General features: G+C 35.5%; 1 protein-coding gene across 1 annotated transcript; it reads left to right on the top strand.

The window, feature by feature from the left end:
* The first annotated feature begins 1,742 nt into the window (after positions 1–1,742).
* Positions 1,743–14,396, top strand: LOC125653554 (uncharacterized). The gene is made up of 5 exons (XM_056144586.1): positions 1,743–1,906; positions 2,050–2,190; positions 9,502–9,613; positions 10,743–10,800; positions 13,271–14,396. Exons 1-5 carry the CDS (start codon positions 1,796–1,798, stop codon positions 13,389–13,391), a joined length of 543 nt encoding a protein of 180 aa, XP_056000561.1. The 5' UTR covers positions 1,743–1,795; the 3' UTR covers positions 13,392–14,396.
* The last annotated feature ends 3,918 nt before the right edge of the window (positions 14,397–18,314 follow it).

Genomic DNA, 18,314 nt, shown 5'->3' with positions numbered 1-18,314 from the left:
TCCATTCATCTGCATAAAAATCCTGCAGCTACCTGAGAATGATCAAGATATAGGACTTGTGGTAGTTGTTACCAATTAATAGGATTACTTACTCATCCCAGGCATCTGATCCAACGCTAATGTCTCCATGGGTCAGTATTTGTCCTAGCCCTTTACAGGATTTGTGAGATTGACCAATATTCGTTATCTTCACTTTTCTAATGAATAAGTACGCAATTATTGCGATATGTGATCTCGAACGTACATTATCCCAACGTGATGTATCATGTAGTAATGCCTGTGTGTGTGGAGATGCTGAGGAACATAGATAGTATGAACAATTGTAAAGGCATGTATAAACATTGGAGAAAATCGGTGTTTCGGCAGTTACGCGTGATCAAAATTTTGCTATTGCAAGTTTTATACATAGAAACTCAATTCAGCTAAACTAGGGCCAAAATGTATACCGGTAGAAGCAGTGTATTGATAAACAAATCTAAATGTAGGTACATATAAGTGCCGTTTTCCGAACATTTAAGTTTTGTAAATTTAACGAAGATATTTCTCTGTAATTCTTAGATTTCAAAAATTCCCTTTCTTCAAAAATCACTAGGTAAGGGTGATGATCATCGATTGTTATTGTTACGAATAGAAAAAACACCGCGGATCGCAATTCTTGGCTGGCGAAGGTGCAGGAAACGAAGCTCACGTCTTTGTAACTGTTGCATCACTTCTTCCTTTCCTTCCGGTGCCTATGGTTAGGTATATATCACAACGTTAGGCAACATATATTTTGCTCAAACACGGTGTCTTTGGTTATCTTTTACAAATTTGGTGGAAATGAATAAGTTCACTTTGCATTTTCATATATTCGTTTTATTTTTCTAGAGAAGTATGGCTATTTTAAGATTTATATTTCACGATTTTTCTGTGAATTGTTCCCGTTTTAATTCATTTTTGCAACAGAGAAAACTATGGTGCTTGCGTCTTAGAACCTTTAGTAGTAATAAAGTATCGATTACAGATGAAATCATTAATTTTGGTTGTAATGTGCAAATCGATTGGTTGAGCAACATCCTTTGTATTTGAATAACATGATTTGCTTCGGAGAGTATATCATAAATAAAATAACGGTTTACACATCATCATACATTATACTTACAACACTATTCATTAAGTATGAAATTCAACTTTAATGGATTTATTTAATAGCAAAGTGCCTTATCTTGTATTGTATTTTATAGCAAAAACATGTATATATTTTACTGTCATTATGGATTGTTTATCATGATTTCAAAATAGATAAAATCATTATTGTAATCCCGTCGTATAGAATTCATTTTAAGCCTCACTCACTTCATTGATTTAATGTATTCCTGATTACGTCTATATATTTTTTCTTTACAGTGCTAGCCTCAGCTACGTTGGTAAGGCATTCTGTTTTCATTAATTGCAATATATTCGAGGTAAACTTTCATTTACATAGTCTCTGTACATCTACTGCGAGGAATGCATTTGTAATTAATGTTTTTAGTAGTTTTGAAGCAATCATTAGTATGATGACATGAATTAACTTCGTTAAGATTTTCTTAAGAAATGTCAAACTCCAAGGTAAAGAAAGCATCTACTAGTACTTCAATCAATAAAGAGTTTAATTATCTGTCATTTCATAATGCGTTAAGACAGTTACTGCATATTCTAACTGGTATAAAGTATACATGTATAATGAATACGTTGAATTAACTATTAGGTGTTCAGCCAAAAGTATAAAATCGTAGCAGAAATTAGAACAGATTCATGCAAGAACAAGGTACACATGACGTGCGTTCCTCCAGCGAAGCGCACCTGTTCGCGGTCTTGTGTTAAGAAGAATGATGGACCTTTTTGTATCAGATGTGAAATCGAAATTGAATCAAAATTGACAAAGGTATCTTCACTTGAATGATCATTTCTCCTTTTCTACTTAGAATTGAGCATAAAATATCACACTCATAGACATACAAAATATTAATTTACTTTTTTTTATCACGAATTGCCTAAAAATAACATTTTCAGTTCTTAATATTCCAGATTGGGGGAGAGATAGCTGCCATACACCCAAATGGTAGCAACATTGGATGCTACAATGGATATGAATTGCACGTCAACATCTCGAACTGGGAAGGAGACAAACTGCTAGATATATGTGCCAATCCGTTATCCATAGATAAGGTGATTGATTTATTGCTTAACTTTATATAAGTCTCGATCAAATCAATTTTCATTTAAGAGGTAAATAGACAATTTCTAAACAGGCCCATGAGCCACATCGCTCACCCAAGTCAACTTGGCCCATATTTTAAGATATCATCTATGTATTCGCATGTATAACTTTGATCGCTATTGTGGCCCCAACCTACTCCCGGGGGCCATGATTTTTACAAACTTGAATCTGCACTATGTCAGGATGATTTCATGTAAATGTAAACTTCTATTGCCTAATGGTTCTTAACAAGATTTCCCCCATTATGGCCCATCCTACCCCCGGTGACCATGATTTTAAAAAACTTGAATCTGCACTTTGACAGGAGCTTTCATATAAATCTGTACTTTCCTGGCACAGTGGTTTTTGAGAAGAGGATCATCTACACATTCGCATGTAAAACTGTTATCCCCTTTTGTGGTCACAACCTTCCCTCGGGGTCATGGTTTTAACTCTGAATTTGTACAATGTCAGAAAGTTTTCGAGTAAACGCCAGCTCTTCTGGCCCAGTGGTTCTTGAGAAGAAGATTTTCCAATGACCCCCACCTTATTTTTGCATTTTCGTGATTATCTCCCCTTTGAGGGACCATGACCCTTCATTCGAACAAATCTAAAAACCCTTCACCCAAGAATGTTTTGCCAAGTGTGGTTGAAATTAGTTCAGTGGTTCTGGAGAAGAAGTCGAAAATGGAAAAGGTTTACAGACTGACAGACGGAAAGAAAACGGACAACAGGAGATCAGAAAAGCTCACTTAAACTCTCAGTTCAGGTGAGCTAAACACCGTAAGATATGATAATATCTCATTTCATTGTCTCTTTGGAGTCAATACAGACAATAGAGAGAAATGGGACTCTGTAACGCGTGACTTTCTTTTAAATTTCATTATCCTTATGATGGTCTTATACATATTCAACCTTGTTTATTAGTTGGAAATCAAGTCTTTGTCTCATCTAAAATACAATGACAGGTATTACCAGGTAACAATGAAAACAAATAGGAACATACGAATGCATGAATGAATATATACTATATAATTATATACGTTGCAATTGCACCTCCGTTATATGGGAAAAAAGTGGATTTGAATATTTCGTCATACTTTTGTATGACATATTTACCGCGTATAGTCCTTTGATGATCCTAGATCATGACGGTGCCGTAGTACAGACTTTATTCTCCTATAGAAACACCCCACCCATCCCGGAAAATGGGTCCGGGTTGGTTTTCACCATCAGAGGAAAAAGCGCTTCAATATCTTATTTTCCTCATTGAAAAAAGTCAATGAAGAGTTTCCCTCTTAGTGGAAACCCACCTTCGAATAGAATTTTCCCTCTCTTGTTTCCGAATTGCACGTATTTTAGCCCATTTAGTGCATCAACCAGATTGAAGCTAGCAGCCACTAACCAGCAGCCAATAAGCACGTTAGCTAACAGCCACTAAGGAAAACCATCAAAGGACTGAGAGTACTCATATAAAAATATTTAATCTGAAACCTATTTTAAAGGAAATTTTAATTTGATTCATGTTTGGAATTAATAATGTCAATCGCAACATTCATGAGCAACTTAGCTCACATGAGAGGTTGTACATCAATGGTGAATTGAATGTATATCAGTAATTCGTAATGAAAGGATGGAAAGAAATAAAATTGACCACACTTATCATTTTCTGATCTTTTTGAACAATTAATTTTGCCACCTTACATGAACATGCACGAAAGTAAATTCACATTGATAATATAGCTCACCAGAATATATTGATATGATAGGGAACACTATATCATGTGGGGTGCTTTATTATCTCAAAAATGATCCCATTTTCATGTGCCAATCCATTTGAAATCATATTACATTCAAAAACCTTTTCTGTAAATTAGTTCACCTGAACAGTGATAATCATTGCTTTCTTACAAACGAAATGAACAAAAGAAATTTTTTGAGCAAGTGGTGCAAGGAAACATGATTAAATAATGAAACAAACACTTCCTCTGTAATATCTGGTGAATAATACCTCCATCCGGCCACTGTTATCAAGAACTGTGAATTAACTCAACTGACTTTGACATTGTGAAGGAATTTTATAACTGCTTTTAGAACTGTGATCTTTGACGACAAGGCGGAAGGAACATCAAGGCAAGGTAGAGGACCCCTAAAACTATCATATACCGCTTTCAGCTTGGGGCTATAGTGGTACCACCCGGTGACTCCCGGGGGTCAGGAGATATTTGGAGTCCCTATTTCTGCTCTATGATTGGAGACAGGGACAATGCATCCATTGATTGAGGTAGAGAATGATAAGGGGTACTCAATGCCATGTAATGAAGAGCTCTGTGATACCTGGAAGTATTTGTTAGCTCATCTGAACTTTGACATTTCTGGTATCTCGTAGAAAATGAAGGGGTTTGGTGCCTGCTTTTAGAACATTAATCTTTGAAGACAAGGCGGGAAGATGATCAAGGGAAGGTAGAAGACACTTAGAGCTATCATTTACTGCTTTCAGTTTGGGGCTGTAGCGGTACCAACCGGTGGCTCCTAGGGTTCGGGAGATATTTTGAGTTCTATTTTTCTACTCTACTAAGGGCGAATGTTACAATTGGTTGGAATACCGCAGGGGATCCTATTCATTACTCGATCCCAGACAGACAAAAGGTCCGTTATACCTGAAAATGTTGCTTACCTCGCCTGAACTATGCCGTTTCTTGTGTCTCATAGAGAAGATAATGATTTAATATGGTTGGTATGCAACATATTCTGTTAGAATATTTCGCGTAGTTCTAACTACACTATGTATTTTGTACGAAAGGCGCTAAGTGAAAGGGTAGATAATTAATATTGATTTATATGGTGGTCACCACTTTATTTAACTTGCGACCGCTACTTAATACCTGGTGGCCTCCGCTTAATTTAACTAGCAGGTGTCACTAATTAAACCAAATATGTACACCTGTAGCTTTGTTATAAAGCGTATTGCTTTTGGGGTCAAAAGGTCGAAGGTCAATGTCACTTTGAAACTTGTTGAGAAAAATTTGTAGACATTCTACGGGCTACATATGTTTCCTTGGCTGATACGTCCGGGAATGGCAGCTGGAGAAGTTGTCTTTAATATTGTTTAAACTTTTCGTCAGACGTAACATAATACTATCTAAGCATTTCTCTTTTGTCCAAACTTCAAATTCCTATATCATTGATTAGGCTAGGTTCGTTTTTCATGGCATGCATTCAGTTCTTAAGTTCAAGCTTACATTCCTACCATTCGCTACTACTATAAAAGAAGAGGTCCATGGGCCACATCGCTCATCTGAGTCACCTTGGCCTCTGTTGATTTTCACATTATGACCATATCCTCGGCTCAAATGATCACGTCATAACCGCACTTGAATTCTCAGAACAGGCCTCAACACCATTATAGCTAACATAACCTTGCTTTTTCTGGAGAAGGTGAAGGTCAACCTTCAAGTTCCTCCTACTTTTAAGAAAGCCTAAACCATTAAATATCTTATGAAATATTTAAAGTAGAGCTTCCAAATTGTGTATATAAATTATGGCAATAACTTTTCATGCCATACCATGATATATGACATTTCTACCTTCACTTTTTCCTGTGGTTAGCCCTTAACATTTTTTGCATGATCTATGACCTTGTAAACCTTTTATGCATGGAATGTTAAGGGCTTACCACAAAGAACATAATTATGAAAACATTACTTGCAATAGTCCAGGATGTATTGAATAGGTTTTCTTAGATGTACTCGTGGGTTAAACACCAAGTTCACCTGGTTAAAAAACTTGGTACCAAAATAAGGAATTTGCATATGAAATATGAGTTATGAGCAAGATTAAAATTTTTGACAGAGCGACAGGAAAAACAATATATATACCCGGATTATAGTCGCGGGGATACAAAAAACTTGAATCTATACAACGTGGAAACATTTGCAAAGGGTGTGAGGTTTGGGGTCTGCTTTGTAAAACCACAAGTTTGACAGACAACAATGATCTTGATTGTAAAACTCGCGCACAATTACTACATGTAATCATTGATTTACATACAATTGTTCTTGATATCAACTATCGACAAATAAATGTGTTTTGTTTGCCACGTCTTCTTTGCGTCAAATTTTTCACAATTTCATATTCTCTAGCACCATTGTTTCAATTTCAACGAAACATAGCACACACTATCCCTATGTGTAGAAAATTCAAGTTTGTACAAACGAAGGAGCGCCTTCACTTCCAAAGGGGGATATTCAAGAATAGGGAAAAACGGGGAAGGTAATGAAAGGTGAAGATGACAGTGATCACTCTCATTACTCCTAAAAGAAATGCAAAATAGAGAGTTGGGCAAACACGGACCCATGGGTATACCATAGGTGGAATCAGGTGCCTAGGAGGACGGAACATCCCTTGTTGACCGGTCACACCCTCAGTGACCCCTATCTCTTGATCTGGTAAACGATGTAATTCGTAGTCAAATCAGTGTGTCAAGAGTCAAGAACTGCCTAACAATTGGTCAATAAAACACGTCAGACAGCATTTGACCCAATGATAGGTTGTTTTGGCAAAATCATTATAACAACCATAGAATTTCGAAATGCTGAATTTACACGAGATTGTTTAAACCCCTGTAACATCAATTTGTTTGCCAGTAGCGTGCATCGGTTTAAAATATGATCATATGCAGAACAAGTTCTTGCGTATCGAATCAGTTGAGATATATAAACACCATATGCAGGTGATAATGGAATATTGCTACATAAATATGGAAAGTTGAAGATGGGAATGCTTAATATATAAAACGTCGTCGATTTATCTAAATGTTCAGTTGAAGGCCACATCAAGATATTTTATCTTCTCATGTAGAAGCTTTTGAATAAACCCTGCTTCATAAGAATATAAAAACAGCCAGTAAAAGAGCACTATTCGTGCTCATGGGAATTCCAACAGACTGTTGGAAGACCTGATCTCCAATCTGAAGAACCACTGAACCAGAAAATACAAAACTTATGTGAAGGGTTCCTTAATGAATGTAGATGCAAAAATAACAATCCCGATGGTGTGGTGGAACCACAATAAGGGATTTGGATATATTGGACATTTGTTTGCTCAAATTATTGCCCCAGGTTGGGTTGGACCACGGTATGGAACAAAGGGAATATACAAGGAAAACTTTTTTCTCAAGACAGACAGTGTTGTGCTTAATCATAAATGTATCAATATGCAAGCATCAAAAGATAGCGTAGGTTGAAGCAATAAATCCACTATATTGATACATGCATTACTTCAATTGATGAGAGCAATGATTGATTTGATGCGTGCATCAGTTCAGTTTATTGCTAACGCAATTTGTTAAGGAAGACCATTGCAGTTTTATTAATAATTTGCTTGTTCCCCAAAGATTCACACAGCACAACAACATAAATGTCTACAAGGTAAAAAAGCAAATCTCAAGTCTCGTTCTTAACTAGTGTGACATTTCTATATACAAGTAGGGTTCCTGGTATCCTTTAAGGGTAGTTTTACCTCTGGTATAGGCGTTGAAAGTTTGTCGTACCCATATCGTACTTTTATTGCACAGCACTAGAGCACAATGCAGATTCTAATAGTCACGTTATAGCCAAGGATTGTCGAAACTTTCCAAATATCTAAGACACAATTGGCAATAAAAACAACGCATATTATCACCGGAACCCAGTTAGGTAATAATATATTAAGCTGTCAGGTGTCTTTTGAAAAGACGCTAGCCGATTCGATAATCGGGCATAAGTGGGAATAGACGGATTTCATTCTGCAAACTGGCGTTTCTAAAGACGCAATTTCAATAACCATCAGGAAGAATGTCATAATAATGAACCCTTTGTCGTATATCATACACCAAGGGGACAGTGCGAACACCATGTTAACATTTTTCCAAGGTATGGAGCGATACAATTCTTGAGGTACAGGAACTCAGAGTCAAACCTTTGACTTTGCACACAGATTACCCACCTTTGGTCTCCAACGCTTAATTTTTAGGACATCTATTTTACGATACGGTCCCCGCTCAATACATCAGTCCATCCTCCAAAACTATTCGCGATGGTCGGATTAAGTTGACGTTTCCGAAAGGACAGTCTTCCAGAAATTCTTCTTTCTCTTGATAAATGATTGAGAATTTTTCTAAGAGTTCAGGCCCTTTTACTTCTGAAGTCGCGTATTGTAATTTTTGCTGCTATTCTTCTTCTGTGAGGTAATCCGTGGTTTTTTTTTTTTTTTTTGTTTTTTGTTTTTTTTTGTTTTATTTTTGTTTTTTGTTTTGTTTTTTTTGTTTTGTTTGGGTTTTTTGTGGGGGTTTTTTTTTTCTTCTTTTTTTGCTGACTGTAACCTTTAAGCAAATTTTCCCCACAGACAATTCAGAAAGAGTTTAACAATGGTTCTTCAGACGGGATTTTCCTCAATGTCTAAAAGATACATAAAGATACCTTTCGATTGTCGGATCTCAGCAGTGTAATCTTATTTCTGTTCGCTCATTTGACAATGATCTGGGAATCCAAGGATTCTTGTTTAATTTTCAAAATGTGTCAATGCACGATCGAAACAAATCCTGAATGCTCTGTAGAAAATGACAGAGTTCATAGTTGCGGTTTAGACGATACCATAAGTCTAACGCTGTGTCAAGTTCTGTAGTTATCCAGGTCCCGGTCAGACTCCGTTTTTAACGATCCGTGTTGACATGGATCGTCGTGTCCCAGATTGAGATGATAGAGGGAAAAGTAATTTCCTTCTCATCTTATACAGTAACATCAAATGATATTCGTTTATGCATTTGTCAAGCAAATCGATCATTTAGATCGAAAATTTATTTTCGAAATTATATATCTGCTTATGTTTAATTTAATATATTACATGTGATTTATACCTAATTGTATCAAATGAATTTTAACATAAGATTTCACGTTTTCAATTGATATTGTTTTATACATTCTAGTAATCGAACCGGAAAAGGATAGATATCTAAGGGGGACGTGCTGTCATTTGGGGGAAATTCTATATTGTGTCGATGGGCCTGTGTTAATTCTTCTTGGGGGGATTCTATGCAGGGTCCATTTTTCCGGGGAGGGAGGGGTTCCTAACCTGCCGGTTCTTCGGGATAATATTTACACGGGGAAAAGTCTATAGTACAACATTTACAAAGCTTTTGGTAAATCTGTTATTTTGCTGCATGTCTTTGTTGGTAAAGTGTGTCTGTATCATTTGTATCATTAAGTCATAAAGAATAAACATATGCATGGTTATTTGTGTAGGGTTACCGTCCTATCATCGATGCAAGCGGAACAAGAATTACATTTTCCGAAGATACCAGTTGTAAAGGGCTACCATGTTGTCCTAAGAAGCGGTACCTATCCAACACAATAAGTATGCAGGCTATATTCTGATTTTTAGAGTTTTTTATCCTGCATGTAGGTTTAAACTTTTGTAATGAATAAAAACATATTGCTAGAATAAATTAAACATCATTCATTCAAAATCGGATTGCAATACAAAATGATGTTCAATTTTAAAACATGAGATAGTATTCTTTTATCATTATCGTATCTTTCAGAAAAAGGTGTATTGAGGTTAGTATAGACTTGCTCAAGTCTCAATGTTTAATATTCAGTGCTCTTTTTAATATTTTTTGATAATGCCAAACATAGTTTGTTTTGTGATATATAATATGGTAGAGAGCAGGTATTTAGATTTCTGAAACTACAATACAATTTGTACGAAATGATAAAGTAAAAAAAACAACATAGAGACTTGAGCAAATCTAAGGTTAGTAATACAATCGGAGAATCTAAAAACATGGAGTCGGTTTGTGATTTTAAGGTCGATTCATATCGTCTAGGTTTATGTGTGCTTATTCCAGTTTCTTTACCACTTGATATACAATACATTCTATTTGATCAATATGACTAACTCAAACGGATGTTCAACAAGCCAAAATGAGTATATATTACTATTTTGAGAAAACATCAATGAAGACAAACAAGAGTTAGTGAACGTTGTAACATTTTTTTTTCTAATCTACACCCAAATGATAAATTTACTTGGTTGATGAATAACGAGAATAAAATGGTGTTACTGCAATTGTCAAAATTTATTTACCTTTTGTGATTAATATACCATGGGTTACACTGTTTAATCCCCAATATCTTTCACACATTAAACCTGTTTGGATAAATTATTCATAATACAAGTAGTCATCTAACTTACATAGTGCATATATTTCTTGGGATGACAACGTTTGGTATAAGGTGGAACAATTAATATGATTTTGGTATTATAAGGTAATAAATAATTACAATATATTAACATGGTGTAATATACATGTAATGTTTCTGAAGCATCGTCCCTTGGTACCTTCCGTTGTTTTCTATGCTATGCATAATTTGACATGTTTTACTATTTCTAATAAGCCTCTCTGGGCCCTTGAATGGCAATAAATACACATGCATGTGAAAGTGTGCTTGAAATTTTAAGAAACATCGATGCTTATTTACAGGTCAAGGATATGGAAGATACGAAAACGGAACAAATGACTGCAACAGTTATGAGCATAGGTATTTCTTGTGTTTTAAATTACTTCAACCTTATAGAAAAATAACATTAGTTGCTATGGTTATTGATACTATCGTTTACTATAATTATGATAAAAGCTTTGATACTATACTTAGAAATTTTCATTTATGATGGAAATAACTTCGATACTTAACTTCGTTGGGGAATAAATGCTACTTTGGATGGATATGGCTATATTTAGGCCATTATAACTTTCGGTTTATCATCATTATCAGTATTTTCCTTCTCTTTCCCGCAAAAAATATTTTGGCACCTTTACAATTAGAAGTATGGAAAAGTTATATTAACCATCGTATTCGATATCTCGAAATACAATTAATTTAGTTTAGTTCGTAAACATGTATGTAAATTTTATCTTTGTTAGAAAGGATCCAATTTTCTTAGTTTTTACATGATAACTATAATGAACATGCAATTTCATTGTACGTGCGATTTCTTTCTTTATACCCAAATTTGTAAAATAAAAGGTGATGACACTTAATCTACCACTGATTTCACAAATGATACATCGTGTGAAACCCACGAGAATTATATCTTACAAGTATGGTACGATCTAACCTCGTAGGTTTCCCCCAATGAAAAAATGAGGGTGAATGGCTACCTAAGTACAAGAAGTTTACTTTGTCTCATAAAATTGTGAAATCTTTCTCTGCATTACTCTATACCAATTGTTGTAGTGTGTTTTTTTTCTGTTGAAAATAAAGTGTCTAAGAATATGGTTGAACTTTGCGAACAATAAGCCTATTCATAAATGGGCACCGGTCGCGAATCGGGAGTTTAAAATCTGCATTGATGGTACCCGTATTTACAAAAGATAGAATACCGTACTAAAATGCTATCCAAACTATTTAGAATTCAAAACAAATATATAGATCATACTTCTAAGAAGAAAATTTTACCAAACTCATCATCAGAATTACTTTCACAGGTAGCATAATGTATATCATACATTAAGCGGTTTTTATCACACACACATACCGGTAATTACAATTATGCCCGGAGTACTTATGGTACCAAATGACAATGCATATATATGCGCGTAACGTTCAACAGTAAGTGCTCCGCATTTCCGTTGACATGTTAACTAATGTGAATGAGAAACCTCGGATGTTTTGTAGTGTAAATCAAATGTGGAATAGCTTCTTCTGTATGGTGCAGTATTAATGCTTTGATTTGGATTCAGTTTTTGCCCAACAAATGTTTTGAACAGCATTTACAATTCAACCTACTGGTACTAATATACCGAATATGATAAAGGCATCAGTTTTCGCTTCTTTTGGTACAACTCTGAGGTCGGTTTTACCGTAACAGAACGTACATTTGCTGTTAAGACTTCCCAGCAAATACAACTGGGAGAGAAACAGACACTTGATTTGCTTTTGTTTTTGTACTGAACTGCGAGTTCATTGTGCCTTTTAAACAGTCTGCACTGGTTACATATTTGGCTTTTGTCATGGTCTCTTCAAGTAACTTTATCAAGCATTGTTAAAATTGTTCTCTTTTAACTTTTAACGTGTCGTTTACATAAATAACATCCATACTTCACAGGAGGTCCCATACTTGTTTACATTTATGCAATAGCTGCATGTTGGAAACTATTACTTGTGATCGCCATTAAGACTGCAAGCTATGAGTAATACTTCGCATAAAATGCCAGAGACAAATAATTATGGGAAGTCAAATAATTCATACAAAAAAATAGGTAGGACAAATTGGTATTCGAATCACAGATATGAAATATTGGCCTATCCAAAAACGTTAACGAGTCTGTCGCTATACCACCCCGGCTTTCCATCCCATGAACAATTTCCGAATTTCAAGTTATATAAATTCACTCGACGTGGACATAGAAGTTTTCTTGATACTACGACAAAAGTTAGATGACAAGAAATACGTTTTTTCACAGAGTGGATCAAGTCTACATACTTTTATTTACAAAACAATTTACACCTGAACATATAGTAACATATTTTACTCAGTTCACAATGGAGACTTGGCCCACTCCATATGAACACCTGCTTGGAAAAGTTAAATTACTGTTATTTTGTGCGTTTTTTGCTTATACGTGATTTTAAATACGCAACGTAGTATTTTTTTCAATCTTCCTTATAAATGAGCACATCGAAAACCCATTTTTGGAATTTATGGATTGATTGTTTTAACTAGAATGCAATTTTTTTCTCTTTCTGGAGAGTTTCAATTTTAACTTTGATATTTGTCCTTCTGTGGGTTCTCAGCGTGATAGAGTCACTCATTTTCTTTTTTATGCTTTCATTTTGGTGTATCTTGCATCATATTTTTTATCATTTACGAAGTCGAGTACGAGAAATTGTAAATCTTCCAGAAACTACAACCAACAAACATTAGGAATTCGATTTCAAATGAAAAGATAATCAAGCATTTAGGTGTCTGATTAAAATATTGATATAATTAATTTGTTGTCTTTTGCAGATCAACAACAACCAGTATGCAAAGTTCAGATGCATCACTGGTAACAATTAGTTATTCAATGATCATCCTTGCCCTAGTCCTGGGTATCACTAGCCGTGAACTAATGAACATGTATTGGTGAACAACGATATCCCAAGACGAAATATTACGCAGGTCACGAACCTAGCTCTTTGAAAAACACCGAGGAATATATGTTGTACATGAATTTCTATACACTATTGTCATTTGTATAATATGATAACCTGAATTCCCTTCAAGAGCCTTATCTACATGTATTGTTATAGAATTAACTGTATATATTTTGCTGTGCAACGATAATAGAATGCAAGAACTGAATGGCAAACTTCATGAAAGCCTTCCATAAAAAGGGTTTGTGATTCAGTTCTCGTTCAACGCAAAAAATGCACGTCGTAGTTGTTTGTTAAATGAATGAGTTCCGATGTCGTCCCCTTTTATACACATTATTTTGCATTTTGAAATCTGAACGATTATTGTCATATCCTAGCTAGCTGAAGATCTGTAGCTCCCTGGTCTGTCCCAATATTTCTCCAGGTAGGTTTCAAGTGTTCTGTCCCATAAGTGGGGTATGTTAGCTAACATCCAAGGCTGTACTCGTCAATACTGTTACCGGACATCCATTTCCTGCACACTAATGTCAAAGTCGGAATGTCTGAGTAAGATTTTCCGGATCGTTCAACGTTGACAGTGATGTATTTTCGGTACCAGGATTGACGAGTACAGCCTTGGATGTTAGCTGACAGACACTGATGCCATGTTTCGCCAAATACGTCTGTATAGATACGTTTAAAATGTTCTTTTCGAGAGAGACTCTCAATATACACGTGCATGTACTTCAGTGCGAAATCCCGACTTTTTAAGGCTTTGTGGTATGAAACGCAAAATTTACATTAACTCAAATAATTGAAGATATCTTTAATTATTTGAATATATCAATACCGAAAGGACAGAGTGGAGCACTTTGTTTGAAGAAAGCAATTTATAATATAAAGGGGGAAATATTGATTATAACATTTTCATGTTTTAAAGCTTTTCATCAATATTGTCAGTATGAAAGATGGTATGAATAGGGGAGAGAGTTGTATTAGATATTTATATCTGCACAGAAATAAAGCAAAAAAAATGATACCATTTCTATTGCACAAAATGAAATTATATATATATATATATATATATATATATATATATATATATGCTCTGTTTTAATCCACAGGATATCGGTATTCTAAATCTACGAACTTTCACATAAATTCATCCCAAATCAGGCAAACCTTCTATACACACCGGACTCGTTCGCTTTAAAATTTGATGTGATACATAAATACATTCATGTATTATACCAGGTGTAAAACTAAATTACGAAGAAAAGTAAATTCAATTTAAGAAGGCTATATGTTTGTCAAAATTGTTGGAAAAATTAATTTATATTTGACAATGTTGTATGTTGTATTCGGGGGGGGGGAGGGGGGGGGGGGGGCTTTTATTCATTGGATATAAAATTTGAAAATTCAAGTCTTTCAGTATGATAATTATTTTTCTATTAATTTTTCTTTATTAATATTTTCCATGGTAAGTTAATGATTTAAAATGACTTAGTTCCTTCCCTCCTCCTGGAGAATAGGGCCTCTAACACACATTTTCCAGTTTTTCCTGTCTTGTGCAGCTCTTGTTGTTTCACTCTAGTTTGTAAACCCTAGCTGCTCTCTTTCTCCCTCCACCGTTCTTCTCCACGTTTCCTTTGTCCGACCTCTTTTCCTTCTACTTTCAGGTGTGTTATGTGCATTTTTTCTCAAAACATGTCCAATCCAGGTCCATCTTTTTACTCTCATTAAGACACTGATCTTATCCATCTCTGTTCTTTTCCTCAAATTGATGGTGTGGATCTTCTCCGGCCAATATATTTTCAATATCCTTCTCAGGCATGAATGGAGGAATAAGTCTAATCTTTTTCATCTCCCTTTGTAACCGTCCATGTCTCTGACCTGTATAACTAGACTGATACAACATTTGATCTCAATATTTTCAATTTGGTCTTTCTTCCAAGGTGGCTGTCTTTCAAGAATTCGCTAAGCTTGTTAAACACAATCCTGGCAAGGCCTATTCTCCTTTTCATGTCTTCTGTAACCCCACCAATTTTGCTGACTGTTGCACCGAGATATATGAATCTATCAACCAGATATTTCCCATTCATAGTTACTGGTGCACTTGATGTTGGAATTATCCTCATCATTTGCGTTTTACGGGTGTTGATCTTAAGCCCAGTAGTTCCTGCTATTTCATTAACGTTGTCAGTATTTGTTTGTATCTGATGTCTGCTGCTTGATAGAAGAACAATTTCATCAGCAAAGTCAAGGTCTTCTAACTTGCTGGTAAATTTCCATCTTATATCCGTGTTGTTTTCTGCTGTAGCTTTTCTCATAGTCCAGGATAAATGGGAATCCCGACATGTTACACCCTTGTTTCACTCCTGACCTCACTTGAAACCACTCTGTTTGTCCATTCCCGGTTTGCACAATACATTCGATCTGACTAAACATGATGGGATTCCGTAACTTTTCATGATCTTCCATAGCGTATCCCTATGCACCAAGATTTGATACTCGATATTGACGGTTATATAGTCAGCAGCTCCCGCCGATCTGTAAGATATGTTGCGTCATCATTTTCTAAACTTCAAAACGCCAAGATTATGAGGCTAATGGCTGAGCAAAAACTGAGAAAACTGAAAGAAAAACAAGAAGTTGAAAGAGCACTCAATGATTTAGATATGAAACAAGAAATATTCGAACAACGTGCTCAATTTGAGGAGGCTAAAATAGCTGAGAACGTTTGGCAAAACATTGCTGAGCAAAAACTGAGAAAACTGAAAGAAAAACAAGAAGTTGAAAGAGCACTCAATGATCTAGAAATGAAACAAGAAATATTCGAACAAAGTGCTCAATTTGAGGAGGCTAAAATAGCTGAGAACGTTTGGAAAGAAACACTGAATAACGATGTGACATTGGCAACAATCGTCACTGATCCAGTGTTGCATGGTAGATTACCCAGGCAGTTCGAGGTACAAACACCTAATGCCCTTAAAGTCCTACATGTAAGTGATCTTTTTTATTGATTATAAGTGTTTCACATCATTGTTCTCTTGTCCTTTATCAGTTTTATTTTATTTTAACACCCTTTAGTCAATTATTAGAGAGGTCTGAAAAGTGGCCCCACCCTTGGAGGTCCCCGGTGGTAACCACACTGCCCCAAACTGAGCATGGAAAATGATAGCTTTAGGAGTCCCCTTTCTTGCCTGCATAATGTTTTAGCGGTCTCTCCGACGATTAGGTTATTATTAGCCTCCATTATGAACCTATAAAATCATGAACTTTCAGATGAGCTCAATTGTCCTTAGAGGCCTATGGGACCCATTTTAAGGGTTGTATGTGTTTGACCTTGTTGTTCTCTAGTTGTTTATCAGATTTGTTCAACTGCAAAAGCCTCTTTGTTTTAGTCAATAGTTATTACTAGAGAGGTCTGAAAAGTGGCCCCACCCTTGGGAGGCTCTAGGTAGTACCCCTAAAGCCCCAAACTGAGGATGAAAGATGATAGCTCTAGGGGTCCCCTTTTGCCTGAATACTCTTTTAACGGGCTCTTTAAAGATTAAGTTGTTATTAGCACATTATGACCCTACACGATGCCCTTCAAGGCCTTTTAAGGCTGTATGTTTTATACATAATCGTTTTCTAATCCTTTAGCAGTTTTACTTTATTCCAACACCATTACGCAATTGCTTAAAAAAGTCTAAAAGTGATCCCTCCCTTGCGAGACCCCAGGTCGTAACCCTAAAGCCCCAAACTGAGGGTGAAATATGCTAGCCCCAGGAGTCCCCTTTTTTGCCTCCGTACTCTTTTAGCGGACTCTTCATAGATAACTTGCATTCATATGTCGATTCCACCTATCCCTGTGAGCTCGAAATTAAAGACACCACAGAGTCGTCCACTTCTGCTTCATACTTAGATATTTTACTGAAAGTAGACATTATCGGCAAACTGACAACTCAACTGTATGACAAGCGGGATGATTTCAGCTTCTCCATCGTCAACTTCCCATATTTATTTAGCAATATTCCATTATCACCTGCATATGGTGTTTATATATCTCAACTGATTCAATACGCAAGAGCTTGTTCTGTGTATAGTCTGTTTTTAAATCGAGGCAAGCTACTGACAAACATGTTGATGGTACAGGGGTTTCAACTACATCTGTATAATGAATACATGAGTTAGTCTTCTCAAAACATCCATTATTGTTGAGAAAATATCACGCTTTTATTTCACAAAAACCAACAAATTTCCTTGCAGGACTTGATGCATCAATTTGGTACACATATCGTCTTTTCAGGAACTTTATTTCTGTAAAGAAAATTAGGTCTTGTTAATTTTGTGTACAATTTTCATTTTAAACAAATTCATAGTTAGTCATATTAAACAATGAAATTAATTCTGCAAATACTGTAAAGGAGAAGGTACGATTAGCATATAAATTTGGCCTAGTAAAATCAAGAAAAATAAAGTGGAAGATGACACACTTTTACCTATTGAAGTCATTTGGGGGCAACACCCTCTCTTCAAATATACAAACGAAATGGCGCCAAAACGTCACATAGTAGAATTATACGCTCCCAAATTTACTTGGATCGCTATTTCTTAGCCAAAACTTCAAAATTTTACTTACATTTTTTTAATATTTTGATATGAGCACATTCAAGGCGATGGATGATATTTGCGTATGTATGGTAGATCTAATCTTTATGAAATCTTCTTTGGCAATAATCAAGTTCATTACATTTTAATAAGGTATTTTAAATTCATTCGCCTTTCAAATGATTTAAATAGCTATCATTGACCTACAGAATCGACCAACTCTGTAATGTATACAAGTTATATGATGCAGATAAATCTTGTGGTTTTCTACAGCCTATCATATTTGAAAAGTAAGTCTGTATGAAAATCACAAGGTTATACGACCGTGCCATGTTTTGTGG

Source organism: Ostrea edulis, chromosome 7 (assembly GCF_947568905.1).
Source record: "Ostrea edulis chromosome 7, xbOstEdul1.1, whole genome shotgun sequence".
In the NCBI taxonomy this organism is placed as follows: domain Eukaryota; kingdom Metazoa; phylum Mollusca; class Bivalvia; order Ostreida; family Ostreidae; genus Ostrea; species Ostrea edulis.
This window is presented reverse-complemented; position numbering and strand designations above follow the sequence as displayed.

What these genes read in the sequence shown, in the direction of transcription:
- LOC125653554 (XM_056144586.1), top strand. Translation starts at nt 1,796, where the DNA reads ATGACGTGCGTTCCTCCAGCGAAGCGCACCTGTTCGCGGTCTTGTGTT. An exon ending in ATCCGTTATCCATAGATAAG is followed by an intron (nt 2,191 to 9,501) that starts GTGATTGATTTA and finishes TTATTTGTGTAG; the next exon opens with GGTTACCGTCCTATCATCGA. An exon ending in TGCAACAGTTATGAGCATAG is followed by an intron (nt 10,801 to 13,270) that starts GTATTTCTTGTG and finishes TGTCTTTTGCAG; the next exon opens with ATCAACAACAACCAGTATGC.